The following is a 25,412-nucleotide window of genomic DNA, read 5'->3' on the forward strand; positions in this document are numbered from 1 at the left end:
GAAAAATGCTTGAGTCCATGATTAAGGAAGTAGCTGCAGGACATTTAGAAAATCGTAATACAATCAGAGTCAGCATGGTTTTATGAAAAGGAAATTGTGTTTGACAAATTTGCTAGAGTTCTTTGAGGATGAAACAAGCAGTGTGAATAAAGCAGAACCAGAAGATATAGTGTATTTGGATTTACAGAAGGCATTTGATAAGGTGCCACATTAAAGGTTACTGCACAAGATAAGAGCTCACAGGGTTGGCGGTAATATATTAGCATGGATAGAGGATTGGCTAATGAACAGAAAACAGAGAGTCGGGATAAATGGGTCATTTTCAGGTTGGTAAACTGTATTCTGTGAAGACAAAGTATTTGTTTAATTTATCTTTTCCTTATTCCCCATTATAATTTCTCCTGTCTCAGCCTGTAAAGGACCCACATTACTTTCGCTAATCTTTTCATTTTACATACCTATAGAAGCTTTTACAGTCTGTTTTTATGTCTCTCGCTAGTTTACTCTCGTATTCTAGATTCCCTTGCTTTATAAATTTCTTGGTCCTCCTTTGCTGATTCTAAAATCCTCCCAATTCTCAGGCTTACTGCTCTTTTTGGCAACATTATAAGCCTCTTCCTTTGATCTAATACTATCTTTAACTTCTCTTGTTAGCCACGGTTGGACCACTTTTCCCGTGGAGTTTTTGTGCCTTAAAGGAATGTATATTTGTTGTAAATTATATATTAATTCTTTAAACGCTAGCCATTGCTCGTCTATCATCATACTTTTTAATGTAGTTACCCAATATTACTTAGACAACTCGCCCCTCATACCTATGTAGTTTTCTTTGTTTAGATTTAAGACCATACTTTTGGAGTTAACTAAATCACTTTCAAACTTAATATAAAATTCTATCATATTATGGTCACTCTTCCCTAAGGGCCCCTTTACTACAAGGTTATTAATTAACTCTTTCTCGTTGCACAATACTATCTCATAATACTCCCGTGAAGCGCCTTGGGACGTTTCACTATGTTAAAGGCGCTATATAAATACAAGTTGTTGTTGTAGATCTAAAATAGCCTGCTCCCTGGTTGGTTCCTCAACCTACTGATCTAGAATACTATCTTTTATACATTCCATGAATTCGTCCTCCACATTATTATCACAAATTTGATTTGCCCAGTCTATACGTAGATTAAAGTCCCACATGATTCCCGTATTACCCTTCCTACATGCGTCTCTAATTTCCTGATTTATACTCTGCCCTACATTACAACTACTGTTTGGGGCCTATAAACAACTCCCACCAATGTTTTCTGCCCCTTGCTGTTTCTTAGCTCCACCCAAACTGATTCTACTTCTTGATTTTCGGAGCCAAGATCCTTTCTCTCTCTCCGGACTTTATCCCATCCTTTATCAGTGCTACCCCTCCACCTTTTCCAATTTGCCTATCTCTTCTAAAAGTTAAGTATCCTGGAATATTTAGTTCTCAACCTTGGTCACTTTGCAACCACGTCTCCGTAATAGTTATTAGATCAAACCTATTAATTTCTATCTGCGCTATTAATTCATCTATTTTGTTGCAAATGCTTCGCACATTCAGATATAATGCCTTCCACTTTGACTTTTTTCTATTTTTCCTTGATGTCACCTTAGTACCGTTGTTACTCTCTGTCCCTTCCTGACCCACTCTGCTTATGTTTACCGAAAACTCTGCTCTAGAGCCTTGATATTTCTCTTGCTGCTTTTAAATTTACTCTTTCCTGAATCCTCCCACCCCCCCATCCCCTTCATTAGTTTAAAGCCCTGTCTACTGCCCTAGTTATTCGGTTTAAGTGGTGCCTGTCCCAACAGAACAGCTCCCCCCTTTCCAGAGTTCTGGTGCCAGTGCCCCACAAAGCAAAACCCCTGCCTCCCACATCACTCTTTGAGCCATGCATTTAACTTTATAATCTGCTTATCCCTACGCCTCGGCGCATGGCTCAAGTAATAGTCCAGAGATTATTACCTTTGAGGTTCTGCTTTCTAATTTGGACCCCAACTCCTCAAACTCTCTCAGTAGAATCTCATTCCTATGTCGTTGGTTCCTACATGGACCACGACAACTGGATCCTCCCCTTCCCACTCCAAGTTCTTCTCCAGCCGCGAGGAGATGTCTTTAAACCTGGCACCGGGCAGGCAGCACAATTTTCGGAACTCCCGGTCGCGGCTGCAGAGAACAGTATACATTTTACTGACTATCCTGTCCCTTACCTGCACTTAAAGGTTAGGAAGGAGAAAAATCAAGGGGCAATCCCACTCCCAATTATTTTCCAGCAACTCCTGCCAGAAGCAAACACAAGGGGAAATGAGCAAGGACAGGATCTGGCTTAATTCTAATAATCTCCATGGCCAAACAATCTGCTAACATAACCGTCGAGGTTCACACATCAACAAAAGTGCTTTTGCAAAGTATTACCAGTCAACTGACACTAATGGTGCTGAACTCCAGCAAAAACTGACGGGCCTGGAGGTTCGCTAGGGGCGCAATCAGCAAATTGCACTCAGAATGTGCTCAGCACTGAGCTAGTTCTGCCGACGTGAAGTTATGACCCAGTTTCCATGCAAGCTCATTAGCATATGTCCAAAAATAAAATCTCCCATGAATCAGCACAATCTAGCAGCGTAATCAAACGTAAACGGTTCGGTGGGGCCTCAAGACGTTAGCACTTTTCTCTCTGTTTAAACCAATTAATGATTTCTGCAGTAGCAGGGCAGACCTGTAGCTCCAACTGACTAATACTGGATTAATGTGATCATGGGTGTCTATGTACGCGTGAAGTTGGATGCAATGCGATAAGCCCCCGATCATGTGAAATCCGCCATTCCAACCTGGGTGCGTGGCCAATATTGTAGGCGGGGACTGGGCAGGAAGAAAAAGACTGCTGAACTAGCGAAAAAGATCGTGAATACTTGAGCGTAAAGTAGTTATGGGTGCAACTCACTTACGTTTAAAATATGCAACCTTTTGTGCCATTTGTTTTCATTAATATATTTAGAGATTCCTGACAGTTATATAGGGATTCCTATAGGCAATTATATAATAAAGTTATATAGAAATTCATGTAGGCAGTTATAATAGTCATTTAGAGATTCTTACAAAAGATATTTACAGATTTCTGCAGGCAATCAGAAATTCAGTCATCATCTTATAAAGACAGTAGCACTCACTCATCCTTCAGTTGCCCCTTCTTGACTGGTTCCTCGTGTTCAACAGGCACTTCCACTTCTCCGTCCTCTGGCATGCCTTGCAAATAGGGATTCATAGGTGGAGGATGCCACATTGAACCACATTTAAATATTCGGAAATCCTCGGTTCGCCATTTAGTAGGAGAATCACCCTAAGTGCACGGCAACAGCATAAGCAACTCGGATTTCAAAACTGTATTTTAGTTTAGATCAATATTTCTCAAACAATAAAGTCATTGGGCAGTACTTGTTAAGGGGCAACCCATGGTTTAAAGAGTTAATCCATTTATATGAGTATTATTCTGGTTAGTTTCAAAGATCTTTATTCAGGGCATTGGTAAGGCCACAACTTGAATACTGTGTAGAGTTTTGGTTTCCATATTTAAGAAAGGATATACTTGCTTTGGAGGCAGTTCAGAGAAGGTTCACTAGGTTGATTCCGGAGATGAGGAGGCTGACTTATGAGGTTGAGTAGACTGGGCCTCTACTCATTGGAATTCAGAAGAATGAGAGGTGATCTTATTAAACGTATAAGATTATGAAGGTGTTTGACAAGGTGGATGCAGAGAGGGTGTTTCCACTGATAGGGGAGACTAGAACTAGGGGACATAAACTTAGAATAAGGGGCCGCCCATTTAAAACTGAGATGAGGAGAAATTTCTTCTCTCAGAGGGTTATAAATCTGTGGAATTCGCTGCCTCAGAGAGCTGTGGAAACTGGGTCATTGAATAAATTTAAGACAGATTTTGTTTCTTAACCGATAAGGGAATAAGGGGCTATGGGGAGTGGGCAGGGAAGTGGAGCTGAGTCCATGATCAGATCAGCCATGATCGTTATTAAATGGCGGAGCAGGCTCGTGGGACCGTATGGCCTATGCCTGCTCCTATTTCTTATGTTCATATGTTCTTATTCAACAATAAGGAGTCTGGCCACTTGGGATGGTTGCTTCCTTGTTATAGACTCAGGCCAACCTAGTTAAGAAATAATGAGCACAGAATAGGAGAGCGGATGACATAACTCAAGATAACAAGGACAGCAATCACCTGTCCTTGTGTGAACTGACTCAGCTGCTAAATTCGTGACTAGGTCCGATGGGCTCCCCTGGTCTCAAGACACCCATTGTGTATGCTATACCAATTAATGTTTTGCAGATAGGACCCTCTGTTTTTGCGCCAGAGTATTATGCTCACGGCACCTCTCAGAAGATGACCATGTTTGGGACTGGGGCTGCCTATAAATATAATGCCTAAACTGTATGTACTTTGATGGTGATGGCAGACAGCCATATCTCTCCCCTGCTAGCTTGTAATAAAGGATTGAACTAACCGTAATGATTGACTCTCGAGCGGTATTTTGAACTATAACAGTACTTATAGAAATTTTACAGCAAATTAAATAGTTTAACTACAACCCTTGACTATATTATATTCGAATATAGCAGTCAAACATTTGGAGTGTGTTGTTATTTTCCCTGAATGTAACATCTTCAGCTGAAGAAAATTAAGACATAGTAAATAAGGTTAACCAACTTTTAAACAGGCAAGCCATCATCAAAAGAAGGAAGGCTATCGCTATTAAAAAGAACAAATTGAAATGTTTGTAAATGTAATTTACCTGCAGAATAGAAAATAGCTTCCATCTATAGTATATGTGTGCTGGGTTCTTGTTCTCAAATAGGAATCTGACAAAGGAGTTGATGAGAAAAATAGTCACATCATGCCACTACATTAATAGAAAAGATGATTAAAACCATCAATAGGTTATTAATTTTTACCTAAACTGGGGATTATTAATTTCTCGATTCATAATTACAGCTTCAAAAATTGGTCCCTCACGCACCACAAATTCGATCATTCGATGAATTAGGCACAATAGGTTCCTAACAGAACAAAAGAAAATTAAAAATGGTTCAAAAATACCCAGTTGAACATATCTTAAATACTAGCAAATGACAGAAGTACTTTCAAAAGTGAAAGCCATTATAGCATTTGAATGAACAGAAATAAGACAAGCTTCGAAGTTGATGCTGTCCCCTTTCTCAGTGTAATCCACAATCTTAAAACAATTGGTGGTGTTTCAAAATAAATAAAGCAGATCTCCAATCCAACAGAAAACTTCCACAACTACAACCAACTATATTTTTTTACTGCATTACTTACTACTATCAGCTACTACAGGCAATATTCTTGCAATTGCATTTAAAAGTTTGAACTTAAAAAAAACATTTTGTGTGAATTTTGTACTACAGGGGTATGTATCAGTGTGAAGGAGGTTAGTGCTGGGAATGGAACACTTTTCCATTCTGGGCACCCAAGTCAGGCACAGGGAAGTTAGATGTGGAGTAAAGCTCCCTCTACTCTGCTCCAACGATGGGCCTCAGCCCCAACCTCATAAAAGCACCCGCTATTGCACTTGTTTTTGAATTTTTCCATTTCCCACAACAACCATCCTGTGGCCTCTCGAGTGAGATTGTCAGTTTTCTGCTCTTGTCCCATACCCACTGAGAAATGGATTGAGAATGCCCAAACGTATTTCACTTGTATCTATTTTACACCTAGCAGACAGAAGAGACTGGGCCAGATTTGAACCCAGGTCTCTTAAAATGAAAGGCTAGTGTCTAACCCACTGCAGCACCCAAGCCCCCCTCCCCATAAGTATAAGCAAATTATTTTTCTATCATATGCATATATTACCACGGTTTTGGATGGTACATTTTCCTACAGTTGTACTTACTTCCACTTTATTTACATCAAAAAACTCAGAAATGGTATTGTGTACAAAATTCAGGAGCAATGACAAATATTGATACCAAATTAGCATTTGTAGCTTAATATTTAACATTTTAAAGCCACAATATACAACAGGACCTTGTTTGGCACTAAGCTAGTTTGATTTGCTGTTGAGGTGCAATTGCAAGTGAAATGCAGTATTTGATACATTTGCACACTGGAAGCCTCAATTTAGTCAATCCTTTCTGATATTCCCTGCTAAATGTTCCAACTTCAATAACCACCAAGTTGTTTTACAACAGTTACAAGTCATTATAGACACGATGTGCTTCAAGGAACATAAAGGCTATGGATGGTTGCACTAACTTTGATTGCATTTTAATTCTGGTACATGCCGTTATGACAAAATACTTCACTAGTGTACTAGATGTTCTTGGTGTTTTGCTGACGTATATTGCAGCTTTAAACAAAATTGTTAAAACACAACCATGTTCTAATATCCACAAGATTTTTAGACTGTATTACAAAAAAAAATCTGAAAATAACAAATCAATGTTATAGGTTGGTTTCACAAATCCATTGTAGCTGGTACACATAAGTATAGAAGTTGCTATTTGCAGTGTAAGCATTACCTGAAAGTACCAAGTGTCCATAATTCATGTGGCCGAGTTGATTACTAATAGTAAAAACTACCAAAGAGTGAGGAGCTAACAGGCTCAAACCGTGGTTGCGCATCCTTGTTATCCCACGAAGCCCTGGATATTCGCACGGAACAGTGAAAACCAGCACCAGGCTCCACTCAGTTCAGCGTCCTGAGGCACCAGCAGGCCGCCACTTCAGTCCCCTGTTCCTCGGATCCATTCATTGCGCTGTGACTAAGGCACACTCTATCCACGAATCTATTTTTCTGTTTTGTTTTAAGCTATTACGTACCAAGAGTCCCCATTCCTCTGAGCAAGACATCACAGAACAAGTTGAACCAAGTTAGTTACTCAGCAAAGTATAAGCCAACACTTCAACAACATTTTAGTAACAAAGCAAAAAAAACCTCTGCCAAAATTAGTTTAAAAATACCTCCACAAACTTCTAGCTATAATTAATGAAAGCATTATTTCAATATAAAATAGATAACTCAAGTTAATGGATCACTTTATTTTAAGCCATTCCTAGGGCTAATTATTGATAACTCCACTTTCAGATCATGAATTAACGGAATATTTCTAGAACTATATGGTTGCTCGCAGAAATGGGGCCCATCCTTTAAGGCACGTAAGCACGTGTGGAAAAAAATCCTTTTGTCTACTGAACGTCTTGTCGCAAATAGGTTGCTTAGTCGTAGTAGCAGTAGTAGTAAGAATGAACTGAAAGTGTACCTTTCTGTTGGGATAACCACTTTGACTACGGCTTCGGACAGAGTCTGCACATGAAGTCACATCAAATAGTAAAAATATAAAGAATGTGAGTATTGGCTGGTGAAACACTGCAGGACATACAGCATCAAGAACAAAACAAAAGCAACAGTTGATATTTTAATGCTATGTTTAGCTGGCGTTTAATCAGAAAACAAAAAAAATTACAAAAACAGACGTAAAGCACTAAATACTCCAAAGCAGCTTACTCACCAGGGTATTTGGCCTAACATGTAAAATCTATACATCTGGATTTTGATAAAAGCTTGCTCTCCTTTGATTGTTCTGTAGCACACACTACTCTAGGGTTCAATCATCAGTTGCTGGGCCTCAGTACAGAAACACTCTAAAATATCACTACATGGCTGTATGCAGAGTATCACAAAATACAAATTTTGGTGTTGTGGGAATCAGAAAGTCTAAGTCTTAAAAGACCCAAGTTTAAAAGCAAGTTCGGTTTTAACTTGGATAAAAGCAACAGTATTGTAGAGGTTATGATTAACGGTATCCTGCAGTACTGAGGTTACCCAGTTATTTTACAACATCTCAAGACTTTGGAGGTGGGTAATACCATGCCTGCACTCCAGAATAAAGCAAAAAAAAACTAACATTTTAAAGAAGTCCACTGTACAACAACAGTACAAGATCATGACCACCTATTATTGAGACAAAATGAGCTGAAAACAAATCGGTTCTGGATGCTCTGTATGTGATACATTTGGTTGAATCTGTAACTGAATTAATAGTGCAACAGACAACCAAAATCTGTATCAATCAAAAAGGCTAGAGTTGAGAAACGGTTGTACATCTTCAACATGGGAATGAATCTTTATTTTACTAACTACAAACAAACATATTTACACTGCATAAAGCAGCTGTTAGAATATATTTAAATTCTACATATAGAGTGAAAGTTGATCACTAAAATACAGACTTTGATTGTGACACCAAGAAAATTTAAAGAGTTTGTTTTAAAAAAGTGATTTAGACATTTAGTTAATAGCTGAGAAAATTAAAACAGCACATTTAGAGTACTGTGCACAGTTCTGGTCACCATATTACAAAAAGGATATAGAAGCACTAGAGAAAATGCAAAAAAGATTCACAAAGATAATACCAGAACTAAAAGGGTACAACTATCAGCAAAGTCTAGGACTCTTTAATTTAGAAAAGAGAAGACAGAGATAACCTGATAGAGGTCTTTAACATTATGTGGGGTTTGATAGGGTAGATGTAGAGAAGATGTTCCACTTGTGGAGCAGTCCAAAACTAGGGGCCATAAATATAAAATAATCACTAATAAATCCAATAAGGAAGATGTTGAGGCAAATAGTATAGATGCATTTAAGGGGAAGCTAGATAAACACATGAGGGAGAAAGGAATAGAAGGACATGTTGAAAAGGGGAGGTGAAATAAGGTGGGAGGAGGCTTGTGTGGAGCATAAACACTGGCATAGACCTACTGGGCCGAATTACTTGTTACTGTGCTGTAAAATTCGATGTAATAGTGGATTGATCAGAATTATATGGATTGAGTGTTACCTGCAACATGCTAATAGTGAAGGTCAACTAGCAATAAATAAAAACAGCAGGAACATGCTGAAAGCACATGAAAAAAATGTTTAAGATGTGCTCCAAGATAGTGAAGTAAAGCTGCTGTTTGACTAGCTCCATGGGTATTTGAGTCAAATATTTTTTGTACAGCAGACAATGCTGGTGTGACAGATGTGAACTAGATACAATTTTTTTAATATGTGTATAATATATTAAATACACACTAGAGGTAGGTTATGGTCATTGTGATTTCAAATTATTGACTGATCCCCTATTTTGGGAAACTAAAGTTATTATGAAGAACCAATAGAATGCAGTGCACGCCTGAAATGGTTCATTACTACTATTTGCATATCAAAATGGACAGTACAAATCATTTTGTTCATAACCAAGGTTCCCAACACTGCTTAAACTGGCTACTATATGACACTACCTTCAAAATACCACAAAGACAAACTGATAGTGCTGTACATTCCAGCTTATTCAGAAAAAAAGAACTTATATTCTTAGCCAGGCCATCATTCCATATTAGAGGTTTGAATTTTGGTTTGAATTGAACTGTTGATGCCAAGGTCCCAAACACACGTGAGTAAGTAACATGAGCTCCAGATATATTTCTATATACTTTGACATCTCACATAGTGACCAGATGCTACTTGCAAGAGCCTCAAAATATATGCATTACTGTAAGTTATATCTACAAAAAACAAAATTTAAAGAACGAGTAATGGAAGTCAACCTTCAAACATTTAAACAAATGAAGACTTACAACACTAGGCCGACAGCACATTTTATAAGCACATTTAATTTTTGATTCTCTAGCATGCACAGAAATCATTCACATCTTTTTACCTTCTCAAATTCCTCCTTGGATTTTGATGGTGGCAGTGGCATATCGGGGTTCCTCAGCCTCGCTCTAGGCTGTGCATTAAAAGGTAAACCCGATGGAGGAGGAGGAAGTGTCAATTCCATCATAGCTGGTGGAATGTATATAGGGTATGGGGGGGTGGGCACTGCCTTCCCCCAACCCAGCTTCATTTCATAACCCATTATAAATTTCCCTGTAAACAGGACACCACACCTGATCTTTAGCACATCAGATAATTTGGTTTCCCTTTTAAATATTAGTCAACCAAGTTCATTTAAAACATACTAACCATGAATGCTCAAAAGGACACAATTTCAAATTAAGTTACATTGAAAAAGCTACATCTAAATAGTTGTCCGCAATTTGTTAATACTTCGTAGTTTTAAACAAAGACATCATAAAAATAAACAAAAACTTTACCGATAACTAAAACATATTGGCCCAGAAATTGATTGAAAAATAATGGTAAGTTCATGGTGCCTGCCATTATTAGCATGATAAAAGCCCAGCAATTTATGGTAACAAAGAGATAAGCCATAAGTTGCAAATCGCCACAAATTGCTGGACTTGCCGTTAGCCTCGCAAAAACAGGAGCTCGACATCAACATCCCCATAAATGTCAAGAAATTGCTGGAGTTGTGCTGTAAATACAGCATGGTATTTCATGACGTAAGGACCCTGTTAATGATGTGAGTTATAGTCCTGACATGAAACTCAATCTTGGGAGGCCCAGAAAGGGAATAATTGAAACTGTGAAATCTCACTCAAACAGGCAGTAAATTGTTCCGAGAGCTTTTTTTCCCCTCCTACTTTTCCTCTCGTTTTTTTCTCTCTCTTAATCCAATCTTTCTTTCCCGCTCTTTATTTCTTTATCTGTATCTAATTTGACTCTAACTCACCCTATTTCCCACTCCGCTGTTCTCCGTTTCTTTCTCAAAAAATTTAATTGGCCAAGGAGATAGACCATTGGACCTGTTGTTTGAGGTCCCAGATGCCCCTTGACCGTATTATCAGTTCCCAGTTGCAAAAATAAGACGACGTGAAAGGTGAGACAAAAGAAACAATTTACAGTGCTCACCACAAGATGGCTCAATGGGTAGCACACTCGCCTCTGAGACAGAAGGTTGTGGGTTCAAGTTCCACTCCAGGGACGAGCATATAAATCTAGGCTCACACTCCAGTGCTGAGGGAGAGCTGCACTGTCAGAGGTGCAGTCTTTCGGATGAGATTTTAAACCAAGGCCCTGTCTGCTCTCTCAAGTGGACGTAAAAGATCCCATGACACTATTTTGAAGAAGAACAGGGGAGTTATCCCCGGTATCCTGGCCACTATTCATTCCTCAATCAACATAACAAAAATAGATTAACTGGTCATTATCACATTGCTGTTTGTGGGAGTTTCCTGTGCGTAAGTTAGCTGCCACGTTTCCCACATTACAACAGGGACTACGCTCCAAAAGCACTTAATTGGCTGTAAAGCGCTTTGAGAGGTACAATGGTCATGAAAGGCGCTATATAAATGCAAGTCTTTCTTTCTGGCAATTTCTGGGCCATAATTTAGCTATTGTAACCTTATCAAATTCACAAAAGTATTCTCTAAAGCTTGAAACTAAATGAATATCGGCTACACAAACAAATCTTGAAATGTTTTTGTTTAAATGAAACTGGGTCTTTGCCAACTGCTGCACGTTGTGATACAGCCTTGGAACTGATGGCAGGTTTGCAAGAGATGACTAAGATCACCCAATATCAGATAATACTACTGAATATTTTATCCCACAATCTAAAAGTATAAAAGCGCCTTCTACTTTGTTTTACTTACCATTGAGAGATTTAAGGGCTTTATCTGCATGTTTTCTGTTCATGAAGGCAACAAAGCCACAGTTTCGGAGTCTAGCTCGCTCTTCCTCTGTTCTAGGCCACATGATTTTTACGCTTGCCAAAGGGCCAAATTTGCCAAATTCCTTGCAAAGCATCTCTTCATCCATCTAACAAAAGCACAGAAAAATCTGTTTTCGAAAAACTGTCTCATTAAAAAATATGGAATCCCAAGTGTCAAGCATGCTAAAATATGGAAAGCTTGAAGATACCTGCGGGTTTATGTTTCCGACATACAAGTTTGTAGTATGAGGATCCCCTGAATCATATGATCCTGGAGTATCATCAAGCACTAGATACAATGTAAAAATAATACATTTCATATTAGCAATTTGTATTTTTGCAATACATAAATAAGTGTATTATCTTTGAAGTCTTAAGATGGTGTTCTAATTTAAGGGATTTTAGCATTAAATTATGATATTTCACACCCTAATTTAACAAGTATACCTCACTTCATGTGAACTAGACATCGCTTAGGACATGTACTAGAAATTAAAAAAGTAAAAGGGAGCTAACATTTTTGAAGAGTTCAAATCTGTACACCACAGCAAGCGATTAATAAATTCACTTTGCCTGCAAAGCAATGTTTCAACGTGTACTATTAACAGTCTACTGTGAATCAAAATAGTGAAATGAATGCTCACAGACACGCCTGTTCATCTGTTGTTCCAATTCGGCAGGCATGGGTTCAAATCTACTTGGTCTTAAATTTCCTTCTTTAGTCTTTTTTTTATTTTTATGTCTCTCTTCACGCTCTTCCTGAATCCTGCAGGGATGTTAAAAAAGACACCATCCTAAATAATACATAAGTACTCAATTCTATTTTTCTAAGAAACCATTGCTATATTCATTTACGAAACTGTGATTTAAATATTCAGTTCGCAGTACACTTACTGTTTGAGCTCTTCTTTAAATATTTCCAGATTACTCTTCTTTTTTTCATCTTTTACTTTTTTTGAAGTCTATTTTAGGTGAATGGAAGAAAAAAAGTTACTTATCCTGTACAGAACAATTATGCTAAGACACATTCAAAACCCCACTGCAAAGCTCTTCTTGTCCGAAGTCAAACAGTATTTGAAGTCATTACTTGACTGGAATTCCAAATTAGAAACAAACTTTCAAAAATATCAACACATTTCCTTAATTCTATCCTTAAAATGTATAGTTTCCTTAGAGTTAACCAACCATATAATTATGCATTGGTGCTCACTTGAGGTTCTTGATTAAAAATATGCAGTTTTCTCTACGCTATTTAAGTAATTCACTGTCCTGAAAGAAGTTAACCAGAAAGGTTGGTTGATATTCTTGATAAAGAGAATACTTTCAACAAAAAGCATTCCTCCATCTAGTTCTGTTTTAAACAAAAGCACAAACTGCAGAAATGCTTCTGCCATCTTACAGGAGATGGTTACAACTTAATGCAACTTCCCACCTTCATAGTAACCCTCCCTTCCACCTCCCAAGCTTCCCATAAAACTGTTATGGTGACGTCAATAATAGGCCTCTCAGCAAATCAACCCATAAATACTATCAGGTTTGGCATCCAATGTTTGGTCTAGAATGCTGGCTGGGCAGCATCAGAGTTCAAAAACCTCAGAAGAAGATAAATATGACAAATATACCAAAACGAAAGCCATTACCTACAAATACTTTAAACAAAGATCACAAGTCATTGATTTCTAGCACAGGATCGGTCCAAGTCAGCATGGATTCATGAAAGGGAAATCATGCTTGACAAATCTTTTAGAATTTTTTGAGGATGTAACTGGTAGAGTGGACAAGGGAGAACCAGTGGATGTGGTGCATTTGGACTTTCAAAAGGCTTTTGACAAGGTCCCACACAAGAGATTGGTGTGCAAAATTAAAGCACATGGTATTGGGGGTAATGTACTGACATGGATAGAGAACTGGTTGGCAGACAGGAAGCAGAGAGTCGGGATAAACAGGTCCTTTTCAGAATGGCAGGCAGTGACTAGTGGGGTGTCGCAGGGCTCAATGCTGGGACCCCAGCTATTTATAATATACACTAATGATTTAGATGAAGGAACTGAGTGTAATATCTCCAAGTTTGCAGATGACACTAAGCTGGGTGGCGGTGTGAGCTGTGAGGAGGACGCTAAGAGGCTGTAGGGTGACTTGGACAGATTAGGTGAGTGGGCAAATGCATGGCAGATGCAGTATAATGTGGATAAATGTGAGGTTTCCACTTTGGGGGCAAAAACACGAAGGCAGAATATTATATGAATGGCAGATTAGGAAAAGGGCAGGTGTAACAAGACCTCGGTGTCATGGTACATCAGTCATTGAAAGTTGGCATGCAGATACAGCAGGCGGTGAAGAAGGCAAATGGTATGTTGGCCTTCATAGCTAGGAGATTTGAGTATAGGAGCAGGGAGGTCTTACTGCAGTTGTACAGGGCCTTAGTGAGGCCTCACCTGGAATATTGTGTTCAGTTTTGGTCTCCTAATCTGAGGAAGGACATTCTTGCTATTGAGGGAGTGCAGCGAAGGTTCACCAGACTGATTCCTGGGATGGCAGGACTGACAAAGGAGGAGAGACTAGATCGACTGGGCCTGTATTCACTGGAGTTTAGAAGGGTGAGAGGGGATCTCATGGAACATATAAAATTCTGACGGGACTGGACAGGTTAGATGCAGGAAGAATGTTCCCGATGTTGGGGAAGTCCAGAACCAGGGGACATAGTCTAAGGATAAGGGGTAAGCCATTTAGGACTGAGATGAGGAGAAACTTCTTCACTCAGAGAGTTGTCAACCTGTGGAATTCTCTATCGCAGAGAGTTGTTGATGCCAGTTCATTGCATATATTCAAGAGGGAGTTAGATATGGCCCTTACAGCTAAGGGGATCAAGGGGTATGGAGAGAAAGCAGGAAAGGGGTGCTGAGGTGAATGATCAGCCATGATCTTATTAAATGGTGGTGCAGGCTCGAAGGGCCGAATGGCCTACTCCTGCACCTATTTTCTATGTTTCTATGAATGCAGTGATTCCTTTTCATATTAGGTGAGTTGCAAACAAGTGTATGATGAGGGTAGGATGGTCAAAGTACTGTAAGTTCAAAATGCTTTCAGATAAATAGCCAAACTGATTGAGGATCTCCAATACTTTCAAAAGAAATCCAAACAATCAGGATGTCACTGATGAACTTCAATATTATGCAAAAATAAACTGAAGGGATATCCCTTTTGAAAATCAGATGCAGCACCAATACACAAAATAGTTAAGAATTTGGCCTGGCTTAAAACAGAATCTAGTGTCACACCTTTCTCAAATCACTTTAGAAAGTTGCTAAAAATTTAACATGGGCCCCTCATTCCACCCTCACTCTCCCAATAGTCTTCGTCCTCGTCTTGTAAAGGAGTTGCCTCATACTGACATGATCTTGGAGGTTTCTACAGCCCTCCAGTACCTCAGTCAAGTACCGATCTTCACGTGTGAGTGGAGATAATGAGACCTTCAGACTATTTAAATGTAAAGACATCAAAGCCAAGGGTGATCTTGTGCTCATCTACCATCCACAGCAGGAATCACTGAGCAGCCATCAGGAGAGGGATTGATTTTCTTGTCCCTTACCAGCCCAGCTAACTTAGTTCAGATCAGCCACTGAATCTGGGACCATGCTGGACAAAAGAGTTTTAAAATTCAGATGCTACAACCCTTACACTGCTTGTCAAAATCCAGTCCTGAATAAGCCATTATTTCCTCCATTTAAATACTGGGACAACTGAATCCATCATCTTTGGCCCGTATCACAATCCTCTCCTCGTTTCCTTGTGACCGATTCCATCTCCCTCTTCGACCACGGTCTCAGGTTGAACCAGGCTGTTCAAAACCTAACTGTCCTTTTTGAACACGTGCTAAGCTTCTAACATATCCTCGCATCACAAAGATCTCCACCTCCGTAACATAGCCCATCTCCGCTGCTGCTGATCTTATTGAAACATTCATCCCTGCTTTTGTTACCTCTAGACTTGACTATTCCAATGCTTTCCTGGTCGGCCTCCCACCTTCCATAAACTTGCGCTCATTTAAAACTTTACTGTCCCTAACACACACCAAGTCTCACTCATCCATCAACCTTATGATTGTTGACCTACATTGGCTCCAAAAAGCCTCAAATTTAAAATTCTCATGCTCAAATCCCTTCATGGGCTCACCCCTCCCCAACTCTGTAACCTTGCCCGGCCCCACAATCCTCCAAGAACTATGTGTTCCTACAACTCTGGCCTATTGTGCATCCACCACTCCCTTCATCCCACCAGTGGCAGCCATGCCTTTAGCCATCAAGTCCCCAAGTTCTGGAATTCCCTCCCTACGCTTCTCTGCCCCACTCTTCCTTAAAAGCCACCCCTTTGACCAAGCTTTTAGTCACTCCTCTGAATATCACCTGCTTCGGCTCGGTGTTGATTTTTGTCTGAATACACTTCTGTGAAGCGTCATCATATAAATTACAACAGCCCACTTCTAGTGGGTAAATATAAATTATTATATACCCTTTTATTATACGTACAGGTTTCTTCACTTCAGAAGTTACAGTTGGCGTAGAAGGTACTTCTTTTTGTGTCGTTTTTATTTCACCAAACTTAGCTTTAGGTTTGTACAGTTTAGTCTTCCTTTCATCTCTTTCCCGCTCATCTGAAAATTTTAAAAAATGAATCCGAAAAAGCACAATCACCACAAGAAGTGAAATATCCAAACTCCCAAAGTGACTGTCAAGTCTAATGCTGCAGTTATACTGTAGGTATCATTGACTCTGATATGTGCCTTTAGAGTGTTGTGTCTGGGCAGTAACAAGTTTTACCAACTCTTTCTCAGGACTTCCTAATCAGGGAAACCAGCTCGGAACATACACACTTAAATGCATGCAGCGAGTCCTGTTCGTAGAAGACAACCAACAGGACATTAGGCTCTTTCATAACTTAATAATTTTATAGGTGGTCTCATTTTGGTGGAAATGAATCTATCTCTAGAAAGCTATAGTTGTTTATATTTATTACTGAAGTTTATTCAGCATTCAAAACGCATGGTTATTTACTGTGATAACAGAGGAAGGACCTTGCGAATGTTTTAAACCTGGCAATTACAAAACAAAAATGCATCGTTGGGATAAATATAAATAAAATTGTGAAAAGCAAGGGTGAAGTACATTACTTTAGTCACTAAAAGACATACAAATCCGTATGCATTTCTTGACATATGTTGATATGCTTGCTACCAGAGATGGAGCTCAGTTATCGCGCAGAATTACAGGGCAAGCTAATTGTTCAGTATTAAAAATAACAGCACAACGATAAATAGGACACATACTCTGTTGGATCAAGTCTTGACTATGGCTCTGACATGCATAATATTTAAATACTCATATTTGTAGTTCCATTTTTAAACAAAAAAACACTCATTACATTTTGGCACAACCAATTTAAAGTACATTAAAAAATTACCTTTAGCTGCATTTACAATGCCACCTCTTACAAAAGTTTTTACATTGCCTGTACCGCCCGAGTCAAACGAGGCTAAAAATTCTTCATAGATTTCAGCTGCCTTTAGCTCCTCTTCCTGTAAAAACAGTAGTTTATATTTTTTCAATTATCATTTAGTTTCACATCACAATGCAAGAAATACATCACTAAGGGAAAGATTTTTAACTGGCACTCAATTAAAGCTGCTTTACCCTACTCTTGCTCTAAACAACTTGTGGAACTAAAGATACTTACTGCTGAGATAAATACCATTCCTTGCATCGTTCTATAAAGTGATATGGTTGAAGTAATAATTTCAGTGGCACTCAATTTGTCCACTCACTCCACAAATTTCCATTCTTTATCCGAATTTTAGCTGCCACAACCTAGACCTGTTCCACAGCAGAGTACTTCACTTGAGCAAGAGCTTTTCTTTTTGCTGAGTTTTCGGACAGCAAATTATTCCATTGCTTTTTGAAATACAAGGATGTGCACTGTAAAATTTTACCTGATCAAATTTTTTTTCCATTAGGAAAATGTTAAATATTGCTTCTAAGGTTTAAAACTAAATTACAGTGCAAAATAGCATTATAAAACTTTATCAAGCACAGGAATTTTGACAAATTATCAAAATAATATTTTGAAAACTATCAAATCCAGCCTTTTGATTTACATTGAATTACACAAATCATATTGTAACTCATATGCCTTATCTTTTGTTTCTCAATATTAAATGTAATCAATCTCCCCATATTTCCCTAAACTACTAATTAAAGCTGAATATTTTCTACAAATCACAAAAACATTTCCTAATGTTAGTTATTGTAACATTAATCCAAAAATCAATCCAAACTACATGCACATAGCTAGTAAATTGCAGAGTACATTATTTTCATTTTTCACCACACCACAATTCCTAGCAGACAGACAGAAATAATCCACAAAACACAAACAAATGAGAAAGGGAACAACACAAACCTTCTTTCTTAGTTCCTCTTGCCCTTTTTTGCTCAGGGTCCTTTTTGAAGCTAAGCTCTTCAGTTTGCTTTCCGCCATTTTCTGCAGATAAATGAAAGCATGATTTCACCTGGTTCACACTTGGATTAACTCCAAGTCAGCAAATTGCAAAACTTGGTCGATCATCAGGTGCTCTAATTCAGTTTCTGTTGAGGTCACACTTGGTCACAATTAAAGAAATCATGCAGAATAGCACTACCCAAAGTATTACAGTTGCCCTCACTATTGACTCAATAAGGCATGGAGCTTACAGGGAGAGAATTGGAGAGAAAAGGTTGGAAGATTGGGAAATAAGAATTCCCATTAAGAAACAAAATTACTCATTCATAAAAATGAGGGTTTTTTTTTTAGGTGCTACGCCATTTTATTGCAATGAAAGGAAAGGTTCAGCTTGGGGCTTTGATAGATAGTTGGTGCATTGTTCATTCTGTGAATGGCACAGGCCCGATGGGCTGAATGGCCTCCTTCTGTGCTGTATGATTCTAGGTACACAGAACTCATAAGCAGCATATTACGCTAATCATTACTACTTTCCCCATCCTGTTTACGCTTGTCCTTGACACAAACGTTTTAACTGGATACACTTCAAGGTTGATCCCTGGCATGACTGTACAATTTCCCAACAGAACCGATATGAAATTAACTGAGGCCTGTACAAGATAACCTACAAGGAAAAGGTTTCAAAAGAATAGATTTAAAAATTATTTATTTAAGTATGTGTTTTTTAAAAACATTTTAAAAAGTGGATTACCATCAATAAATCCCCAGATTTCTTTTTCTGGGAGGTTAATTGGTTAAAAGAAAAAATCCTCCCAAATTTGATTTAAAAATCCTCAGTGTTTCTTACCCAAAATCAGGTCTGTTGAGCATGCCTCCTGATATTACTTATGCAATGCATGTTCACCTCTGGATCCAATTTGTGGCAGGAAGAGACGAAGGCTATGCAATTTGGATCTTTTCTACAGTGGTCTGAATCATCATTAGATCCTGATGGAGGACAATATCCCACATACTGCAGCAAGCTTCAGTCTTTCATTCCTGGCTGGGTAGGCAACAATGATAGCAGTGCACTACACTGATGATCTCGGTCTTCAGAGGACTATCAATCAAAGGCTAACTCAGGCCACACACCAAAGCATTGCTTATGAAACGCAAAATTTGCAACTGTTCCCTTGGACATAATCAGCAACAGTCTTTATTATTCTACCAACATGGTAACAAGCAAGTGTGTGGAGACAACAAAAAACAGGCTCTTCTAGTCTTCATTTTATAAAGGCTATCTCATCATCATCATCATAGGCTGTCCCTCGGAATCGAGGAAGACTTGCTTCCATTCCTGAAGTGAGTTCTTTGGTGGCTGAACAGTCCAATACGAGAGCCACAGACTCTGTCACAGGTGGGACAGACAGTCGTTGAGGGAAGGGGTGGGTGGAACTGGTTTGCCGCACGCTCCTTCCGCTGCCTGCGCTTGACCTCTTCACGTTTCGGCGTTGAGACTCGAAGTGCTCAACGCCCTCCCGGATGCACTTTCTCCACTTTGGGCAGTCTTTGGCCGGGGATTCCCAGGTGTCAGTAGTGATGTTGCACTTTATCAGGGAGGCTTTGAGGGTGTCCTTGTAACGTTTCCGCTGCCCACCTTTGGCTTGTTTGCCGTGAAGGAGCTCCGCATAGAGCACTTGTTTTGGGAGTCTCATGTCTGGCACGCAAACTATATGGCCTGCCCAGTGAAGCTGATCGAGTGTAGTCAGTGCTTCAATGCTGGGGATGTTAGCCTGGACAAGAACACTGATGTTGGTGCGCCTGTCTTCCCAGGGGATTTTCAGGATCTTGCGGAGACATCGTTGGTGATATATTTGAGGTGTCTTCTGTACATCGTCCATGCCTCTGAGACATACAGGAGGGCGGGTATTACTACAGCCCTGTAGACCATGAGCTTGGAGGTAGATTTGAGGGCCTGGTCTTCGAACACTCTTTTCCTCAGGTGGCCGAAGGCTGCACTGGCACACTGGAGGCAGTATTGAATCTCCTCATTAATGTCTGCTTTTGTTGATAAGAGGCTCCCGAGGTATGGGAAATGGTCCACGTTGTCGAGGGCCGCGTCGTGGATCTTGATGACTGGGGGGGCGAGGACAGGCTGGTGGAGGACCTTTGTCTTGCGGATGTTTAGCGTAAGGCCCATGCTTTCGTACACCTCAGTAAACGTCAACTATGTCCTGGAGTTCAGTCTCTGTATGTGCGCAGATGCAGGCGTCATCCGTGTACTGTAGCTCAACGACAGAGGTTGGGGTGATCTTGGACTTGGCCTGGAGGCAGCATAGGTTAAACAGATTCCCACTGGTTCTGTAGTTAAGTTCCACTCCAGCGGGGAGCTTGTTGACTGTCAGGTGGAGCATGGCGGCGATGAAGATTGAGAAGAGGGCTGTAGCCAAAATAGTCAATGCCGGGGCACTTAAAGACCCAGCTAAGAGAGCCCTATATAGCCAGCGCCTCACAGCTAACCTGGCGTGCCTTGAAAGACTATCTAAGGATTAAGTGACAGTCTGATGACAAATCCCATAAAAGTCGTGCCCGTGAACTGTACAAATAATTGTGGGTTATCGTTTAGCGTAACTATAACTTAAAAAAAAAAAGTTTCTTGATTTTTTTTCTCTTCCATTTCAGTGAAGTTCAAAATTTAAAACTTTACCAATTTTCCTGAATTTACCTGGGCTTTTGGGGTCCGCTTTTCCCTCGATGATTTTCTCCCTATTTTAAGATAAAAATAAAACCTGACAAAAGACAGGTTTTAAAGTGGCAATAAAAATGACATTTTAGGATCTTTACATGCTGCTGTTGGACAACACAATACAATGAGCTCCTTACCGTGGCAGTTTTCTAAAAGACAGGCAATGATTTCAGGTTCAAACACCTCGCATCAGGTAGGTCCACTTGGGTCATCCAGGTACACAATCTATCGAATGGCAATAGCAAAGGACTGAAATTAGTTTGCCTATCCACTCCATCAGTAAAAATACTCTGTCCACTGTGACCAAGATACACATTTTGTAATATTAATTGTGTATATATATATTTTTTAATCAGCAGTAAAATCGGTCCAATGCAGAACTAGGGGGTACTACATTGCTGCTGCTGTCTTTGGTTGTTAAATGAAGGCTCTGCCTGAATTAAACTGACGTGTTTGGATTTGATCAAGGATCCCATTACATTTGTGAAGGACAAGAAATTCTCCTGGCCAACATTATCTCAAGCAACACCACCAAAAATGGATTAACTCATCATCATTCATTGCACTGCTGTTTATGGGGCCTTCTGTGAATAAATTGTTTGCCACATTTCACTACACAACATTGACTGCACTTCAAAAAGCATTTCATCACATGTGAAGTGCTTTGGGACATTTCTGAAATGTCAAGATGCTATTGAAAGCAGGTCTTCAAATTCTTAATTTTTTATACTTTTCTTCCTATCATGGTATATTTATATCTTAAAATTATAATTTGTATTTTGGTTAGTGTCCAGAATATTTTGACATGTATTATCTGGAATGCATTACCTGAAAGGGTAGTGGAAGCAGATTCAGTAGTAACTTTTAAAAGAGAATTGGATTATAGACTTGAAAAGGAAGAATTTGCAAGGCTACAGGGAAAGAGCAGGAAGCATAGCACTTTGAGAGAACTGGAACAGGCATGATTGGCCTCCTTCTGTGCTGTATTATTCTAGGATTCTATAACCTTTAGGATGGTCAATAGGCTGTGTGAATTTATGATCAGCATGAAAATCAATGGCTGACCATGATTTTGGGCTTCTGCATCTGAGCAAAGAAGCTAAATTTCCACACTGACAACCCTAAAGGAACTTTTTGTTAAATCAGATTTTATATTATACAATGGACAAGGTTAAATTAGGTAACGTGTTTTTTTTAATGTTTGCTCTTGAAGGTGAGGAATGTTTCTGAAGAGCATACAAAGACATTCCCATTTTGCGTACTCAGTGTTGATTAAAGGATCCCATTCCTAGTAACGATAGCCTGCAATCTATTCCATCCCTGGCAAATGAGGCAAGTCTACACTGGTAAGACTAACCACCTTCCGAAGATGTGGCTAGCTGAATATGTGTGATTTGGAAAAATAAGGCTATTAACCAGTTAGCTCCGACAGCCTATGGCGCTGAGGAAGGACACAGCTGAGCACTGATACAGCCAAAGTGAATTCCAGTGGGACAGCAGTGAAAAAACATAGAAACATAGAAATTTACAACGCAGAAGGAGGCCATTTAGAAACATAGAAAATAGGTGCAGGAGTAGGCCATTCGGCCCTTTGAGCCTGCACCACCACTCAATAAGATCATAGCTGATCATTCACCTCAGTACCCCTTTCGTGTCCATGCCGGCCGACAAAGAGCTGCACGGCCCTTGGTCAGCAGCCCTAAAGTTTACATATAAACCTATGAACAATGACGAAAGGGCAAAGAGCACCCAGCTCAACCAGTCCGCCTCACACAACTGCGACATCCCTTATACTGAAGCATTCTACACTCCATCCCAAACGGAGCCATGTGATCTCCTGGGAGAGGCAAAAACCAGATAAAAACCCAGGCCAATTTAGAGAGAAAAAAATCTGGGAAAATTCCTCTCCGACCCATCCAGGCGATCGAAACTAGCCCAAGAGATCACCCTGGCCGTATTCTATTCCCTGCAGTACTTACCATTATATCTGCGCTGAACAACAAAATGTCATCCAGTCTAATCCCAATTACCAGCTCTAGGTCCATAACCCTGCAGGTTACTGCACTTTAAATGCCCATCCAACCATCTCTTAAAAGTGGTGAGGATTTCTGCATCCACCACTCCTCCAGGCAGAGTGTTCCAGATCCCCACAACCCTCTGCGTAAAGAAGCCCCCCCCCCCCTCAAATCCCCTCTAAACCTGCCACCAACTACCTTAAAATTATGCCCCCTCGTAATAGACCCCTTCATCAATGGAAATAGGCCCTTACTATCCACTATGTCCAGGCCCCTCAATATTTTGTACACCTAAGTGAGGTCTCCTCTCAACCTCCTCTGTTCCAATGAGAACAAACCCAGCCTATCCAATCTGTCCTCATAACTAAGATTCTCCATTCATGGCAGAACCCTAGTAAATCTCCTCTGCACCCTCTCTAGTGCAATCACGGCCTTCCTGTAATACGGCGACCAGAACTGCACGCAGTACTCCAGCTGTAGCCTAACCAAAGTATTACATAATTTAAGCATAACCCCCTTGCTCTTATATTCTATGCCTTGGCCAATAAAGGCAAGCATTCCGTATGCCGCCTTAACCACTTGACCTGCTACTTTCAGGGATCTGTGGACAAATACTCCAAGGTCCCTTTGTTCATCTACACTATTAAGTGGCCTACCGCTTAATGTGTATACCCTTTCCTTGTGAGCCCTCCCAAAGTGCACTTCTCTGAATTAAATTCCATTTGTCACTGCTCTGCCCACCTGACCAGTAGATTGATATCCTCCTGCAGCCCATGACTTTCTTCTTCATTATCAACTGCAAGTAACTGTAGTAATTCAGTCTAAAAATGTATTTCCAATGGTAAACTCATTGGGCCGGAACTTGCTGGGGCTGGGAATCTTAAGGCGCACACCATTATAGTTAGGCTTTCTTCTGCACCCTTCAGCCAAAAATCTTTTTGCACCCTAACTTGCTGGAAGCGCGAGCCGATATTGGTGTGGCGGGGGCAACAGGGCATCTGGGACCTCAGTGACCAACAATGCATCTCCTTAACCAATGAGATTTAAGGATTGAGAAATAAACAGAGGAACAACTGAGATGGAGACTGAGTTAGAGTGGGTAAATGTAATATCTAATCAGGTACAGAAAGAGAAATAAAGAGGAAAAGAAAAATTGGATTAAGAGAGAGAGATTTAAAATTTGATATTTTTAAAATCTCCAACAATTCAATACCTGAAGGAACGAGACTCCAATTTGAATTGTTCATTTCCTGGGCCAGCGTGGTTGATTGACATCATTAACAATTATCACCCCATTAGAAGGGTACTTGCCCTATTAATTACTCGACTTAACTTTGTGACGAGTTTAATGGGCAATTAATGCGCAAACCCAACAAGTTCTTAAAAATAACGAGGAGGTTAAGGGCGAGGTGCAGTTTGTGCGAAGCAAATGGAGCGGCGTAAACCAACCAGCAAGTTCTGGAAATTCACGACTCACCCCATCTCTCAATCCCTTGAACCTGCTGTCCGATTTGCACATTAATAACGGCATGCGCACTCACACGCTATTAATATTTCAGCAACTTTCGTCCTATTATTGTTAGTTTCTAACTGATAATATTTGGAGTTACCGATGCAACAGCCTGAATGTGTATATAACATGCACATATTTCAGCAACCCAGTATTTGCTGCTATTAATAGCTTACGTCAGTCGGCTGTCATCTTTGAGAATGAGTTTGTAGTTTGTATTAGTTCAAATTAATTTTAGATGGAAACAAAATGCCGAGTGTACAATAGTTTATTCTGATTTGAAAAATGTGTAAATGTGGTGACACATTGGGCCCAATTTTGGCCATGACTTGCATCAATTTTTTTGGAGTAAGTTGTTTTTTTCTGGCGTAAGTTAAAAAATGCCATTTTCCCTCAAAGATATGCTCCAGAGTAAGTCAGTTATTTTAACTTTTATTTGGAATGTTAGGGGGAAGGGGAAGGGGAAAGGGAAGGGGAAGGGAAAGGGAGGGGGAAGGGGAGGGAGGGGGAAGGGGGAGGGAGGGGGAAGGGGGAGGGAGGGAGGGAGGGGGAAGGGGGAAGGGGAAGGGAGGGAAGGGGAAGGGGAAGGGAGGGAGAGGGGAGGGGGAAGGGAGGGAGAGGGGAGGGGGAAGGGAGGGAGGGGGAGGGGGAAGGGAGGGAGGGGGAGGGGGAAGGGAGGGAGGGGGAGGGGGAAGGGGAAGGGAGGGAGGGGGAGGGGGAAGGGAGGGAGGGGGAGGGGGAAGGGAGGGAGGGGGAGGGGGAAGGGAGGGAGGGGGGAGGGGGAAGGGAGGGAGGGGGAGGGGGAAGGGAGGGAGGGGGAGGGGGGAAGGGAGGGAGGGGGAGGGGAAGGGAGGGAGGGGAGGGGGAAGGGAGGGAGGGGGAGGGGGAAGGGAGGGAGGGGAGGGGGAAGGGAGGGAGGGGGAGGGGGAAGGGAGGGAGGGGGAGGGGGAAGGGAGGGAGGGGGAGGGGGGAAGGGAGGGAGGGGGAGGGGGGAAGGGAGGGGGAGGGGGGAGGTAG

The 25,412-nt window shown here is 40.5% G+C and overlaps 1 protein-coding gene across 1 annotated transcript in view; it reads right to left on the reverse strand.

Annotated features, from left to right (window-relative positions):
* The window catches only part of LOC139266150 (U2 snRNP-associated SURP motif-containing protein-like), a 51,559-nt gene that overhangs the window by 23,809 nt on the left and 2,338 nt on the right, over positions 1-25,412 (reverse strand). The window contains exons 2-14 of the mRNA XM_070883994.1: positions 21,008-21,095; positions 18,107-18,187; positions 17,111-17,225; positions 16,180-16,304; positions 12,548-12,615; positions 12,298-12,419; positions 11,863-11,942; positions 11,595-11,760; positions 9,758-9,966; positions 7,316-7,359; positions 4,988-5,092; positions 4,828-4,894; positions 3,196-3,365 (exon numbers count right to left, since the gene is read on the reverse strand). Coding sequence (XP_070740095.1) covers positions 3,196-3,365; positions 4,828-4,894; positions 4,988-5,092; positions 7,316-7,359; positions 9,758-9,966; positions 11,595-11,760; positions 11,863-11,942; positions 12,298-12,419; positions 12,548-12,615; positions 16,180-16,304; positions 17,111-17,225; positions 18,107-18,184 — 1,349 coding nt within the window. The 5' untranslated portion in view covers positions 18,185-18,187; positions 21,008-21,095. The remainder of the gene's footprint in view (positions 1-3,195; positions 3,366-4,827; positions 4,895-4,987; positions 5,093-7,315; positions 7,360-9,757; positions 9,967-11,594; positions 11,761-11,862; positions 11,943-12,297; positions 12,420-12,547; positions 12,616-16,179; positions 16,305-17,110; positions 17,226-18,106; positions 18,188-21,007; positions 21,096-25,412) is intronic.

This window comes from Pristiophorus japonicus, chromosome 6 (genome assembly GCF_044704955.1).
Source record: "Pristiophorus japonicus isolate sPriJap1 chromosome 6, sPriJap1.hap1, whole genome shotgun sequence".
NCBI classification, from domain to species: Eukaryota; Metazoa; Chordata; class Chondrichthyes; family Pristiophoridae; genus Pristiophorus; species Pristiophorus japonicus.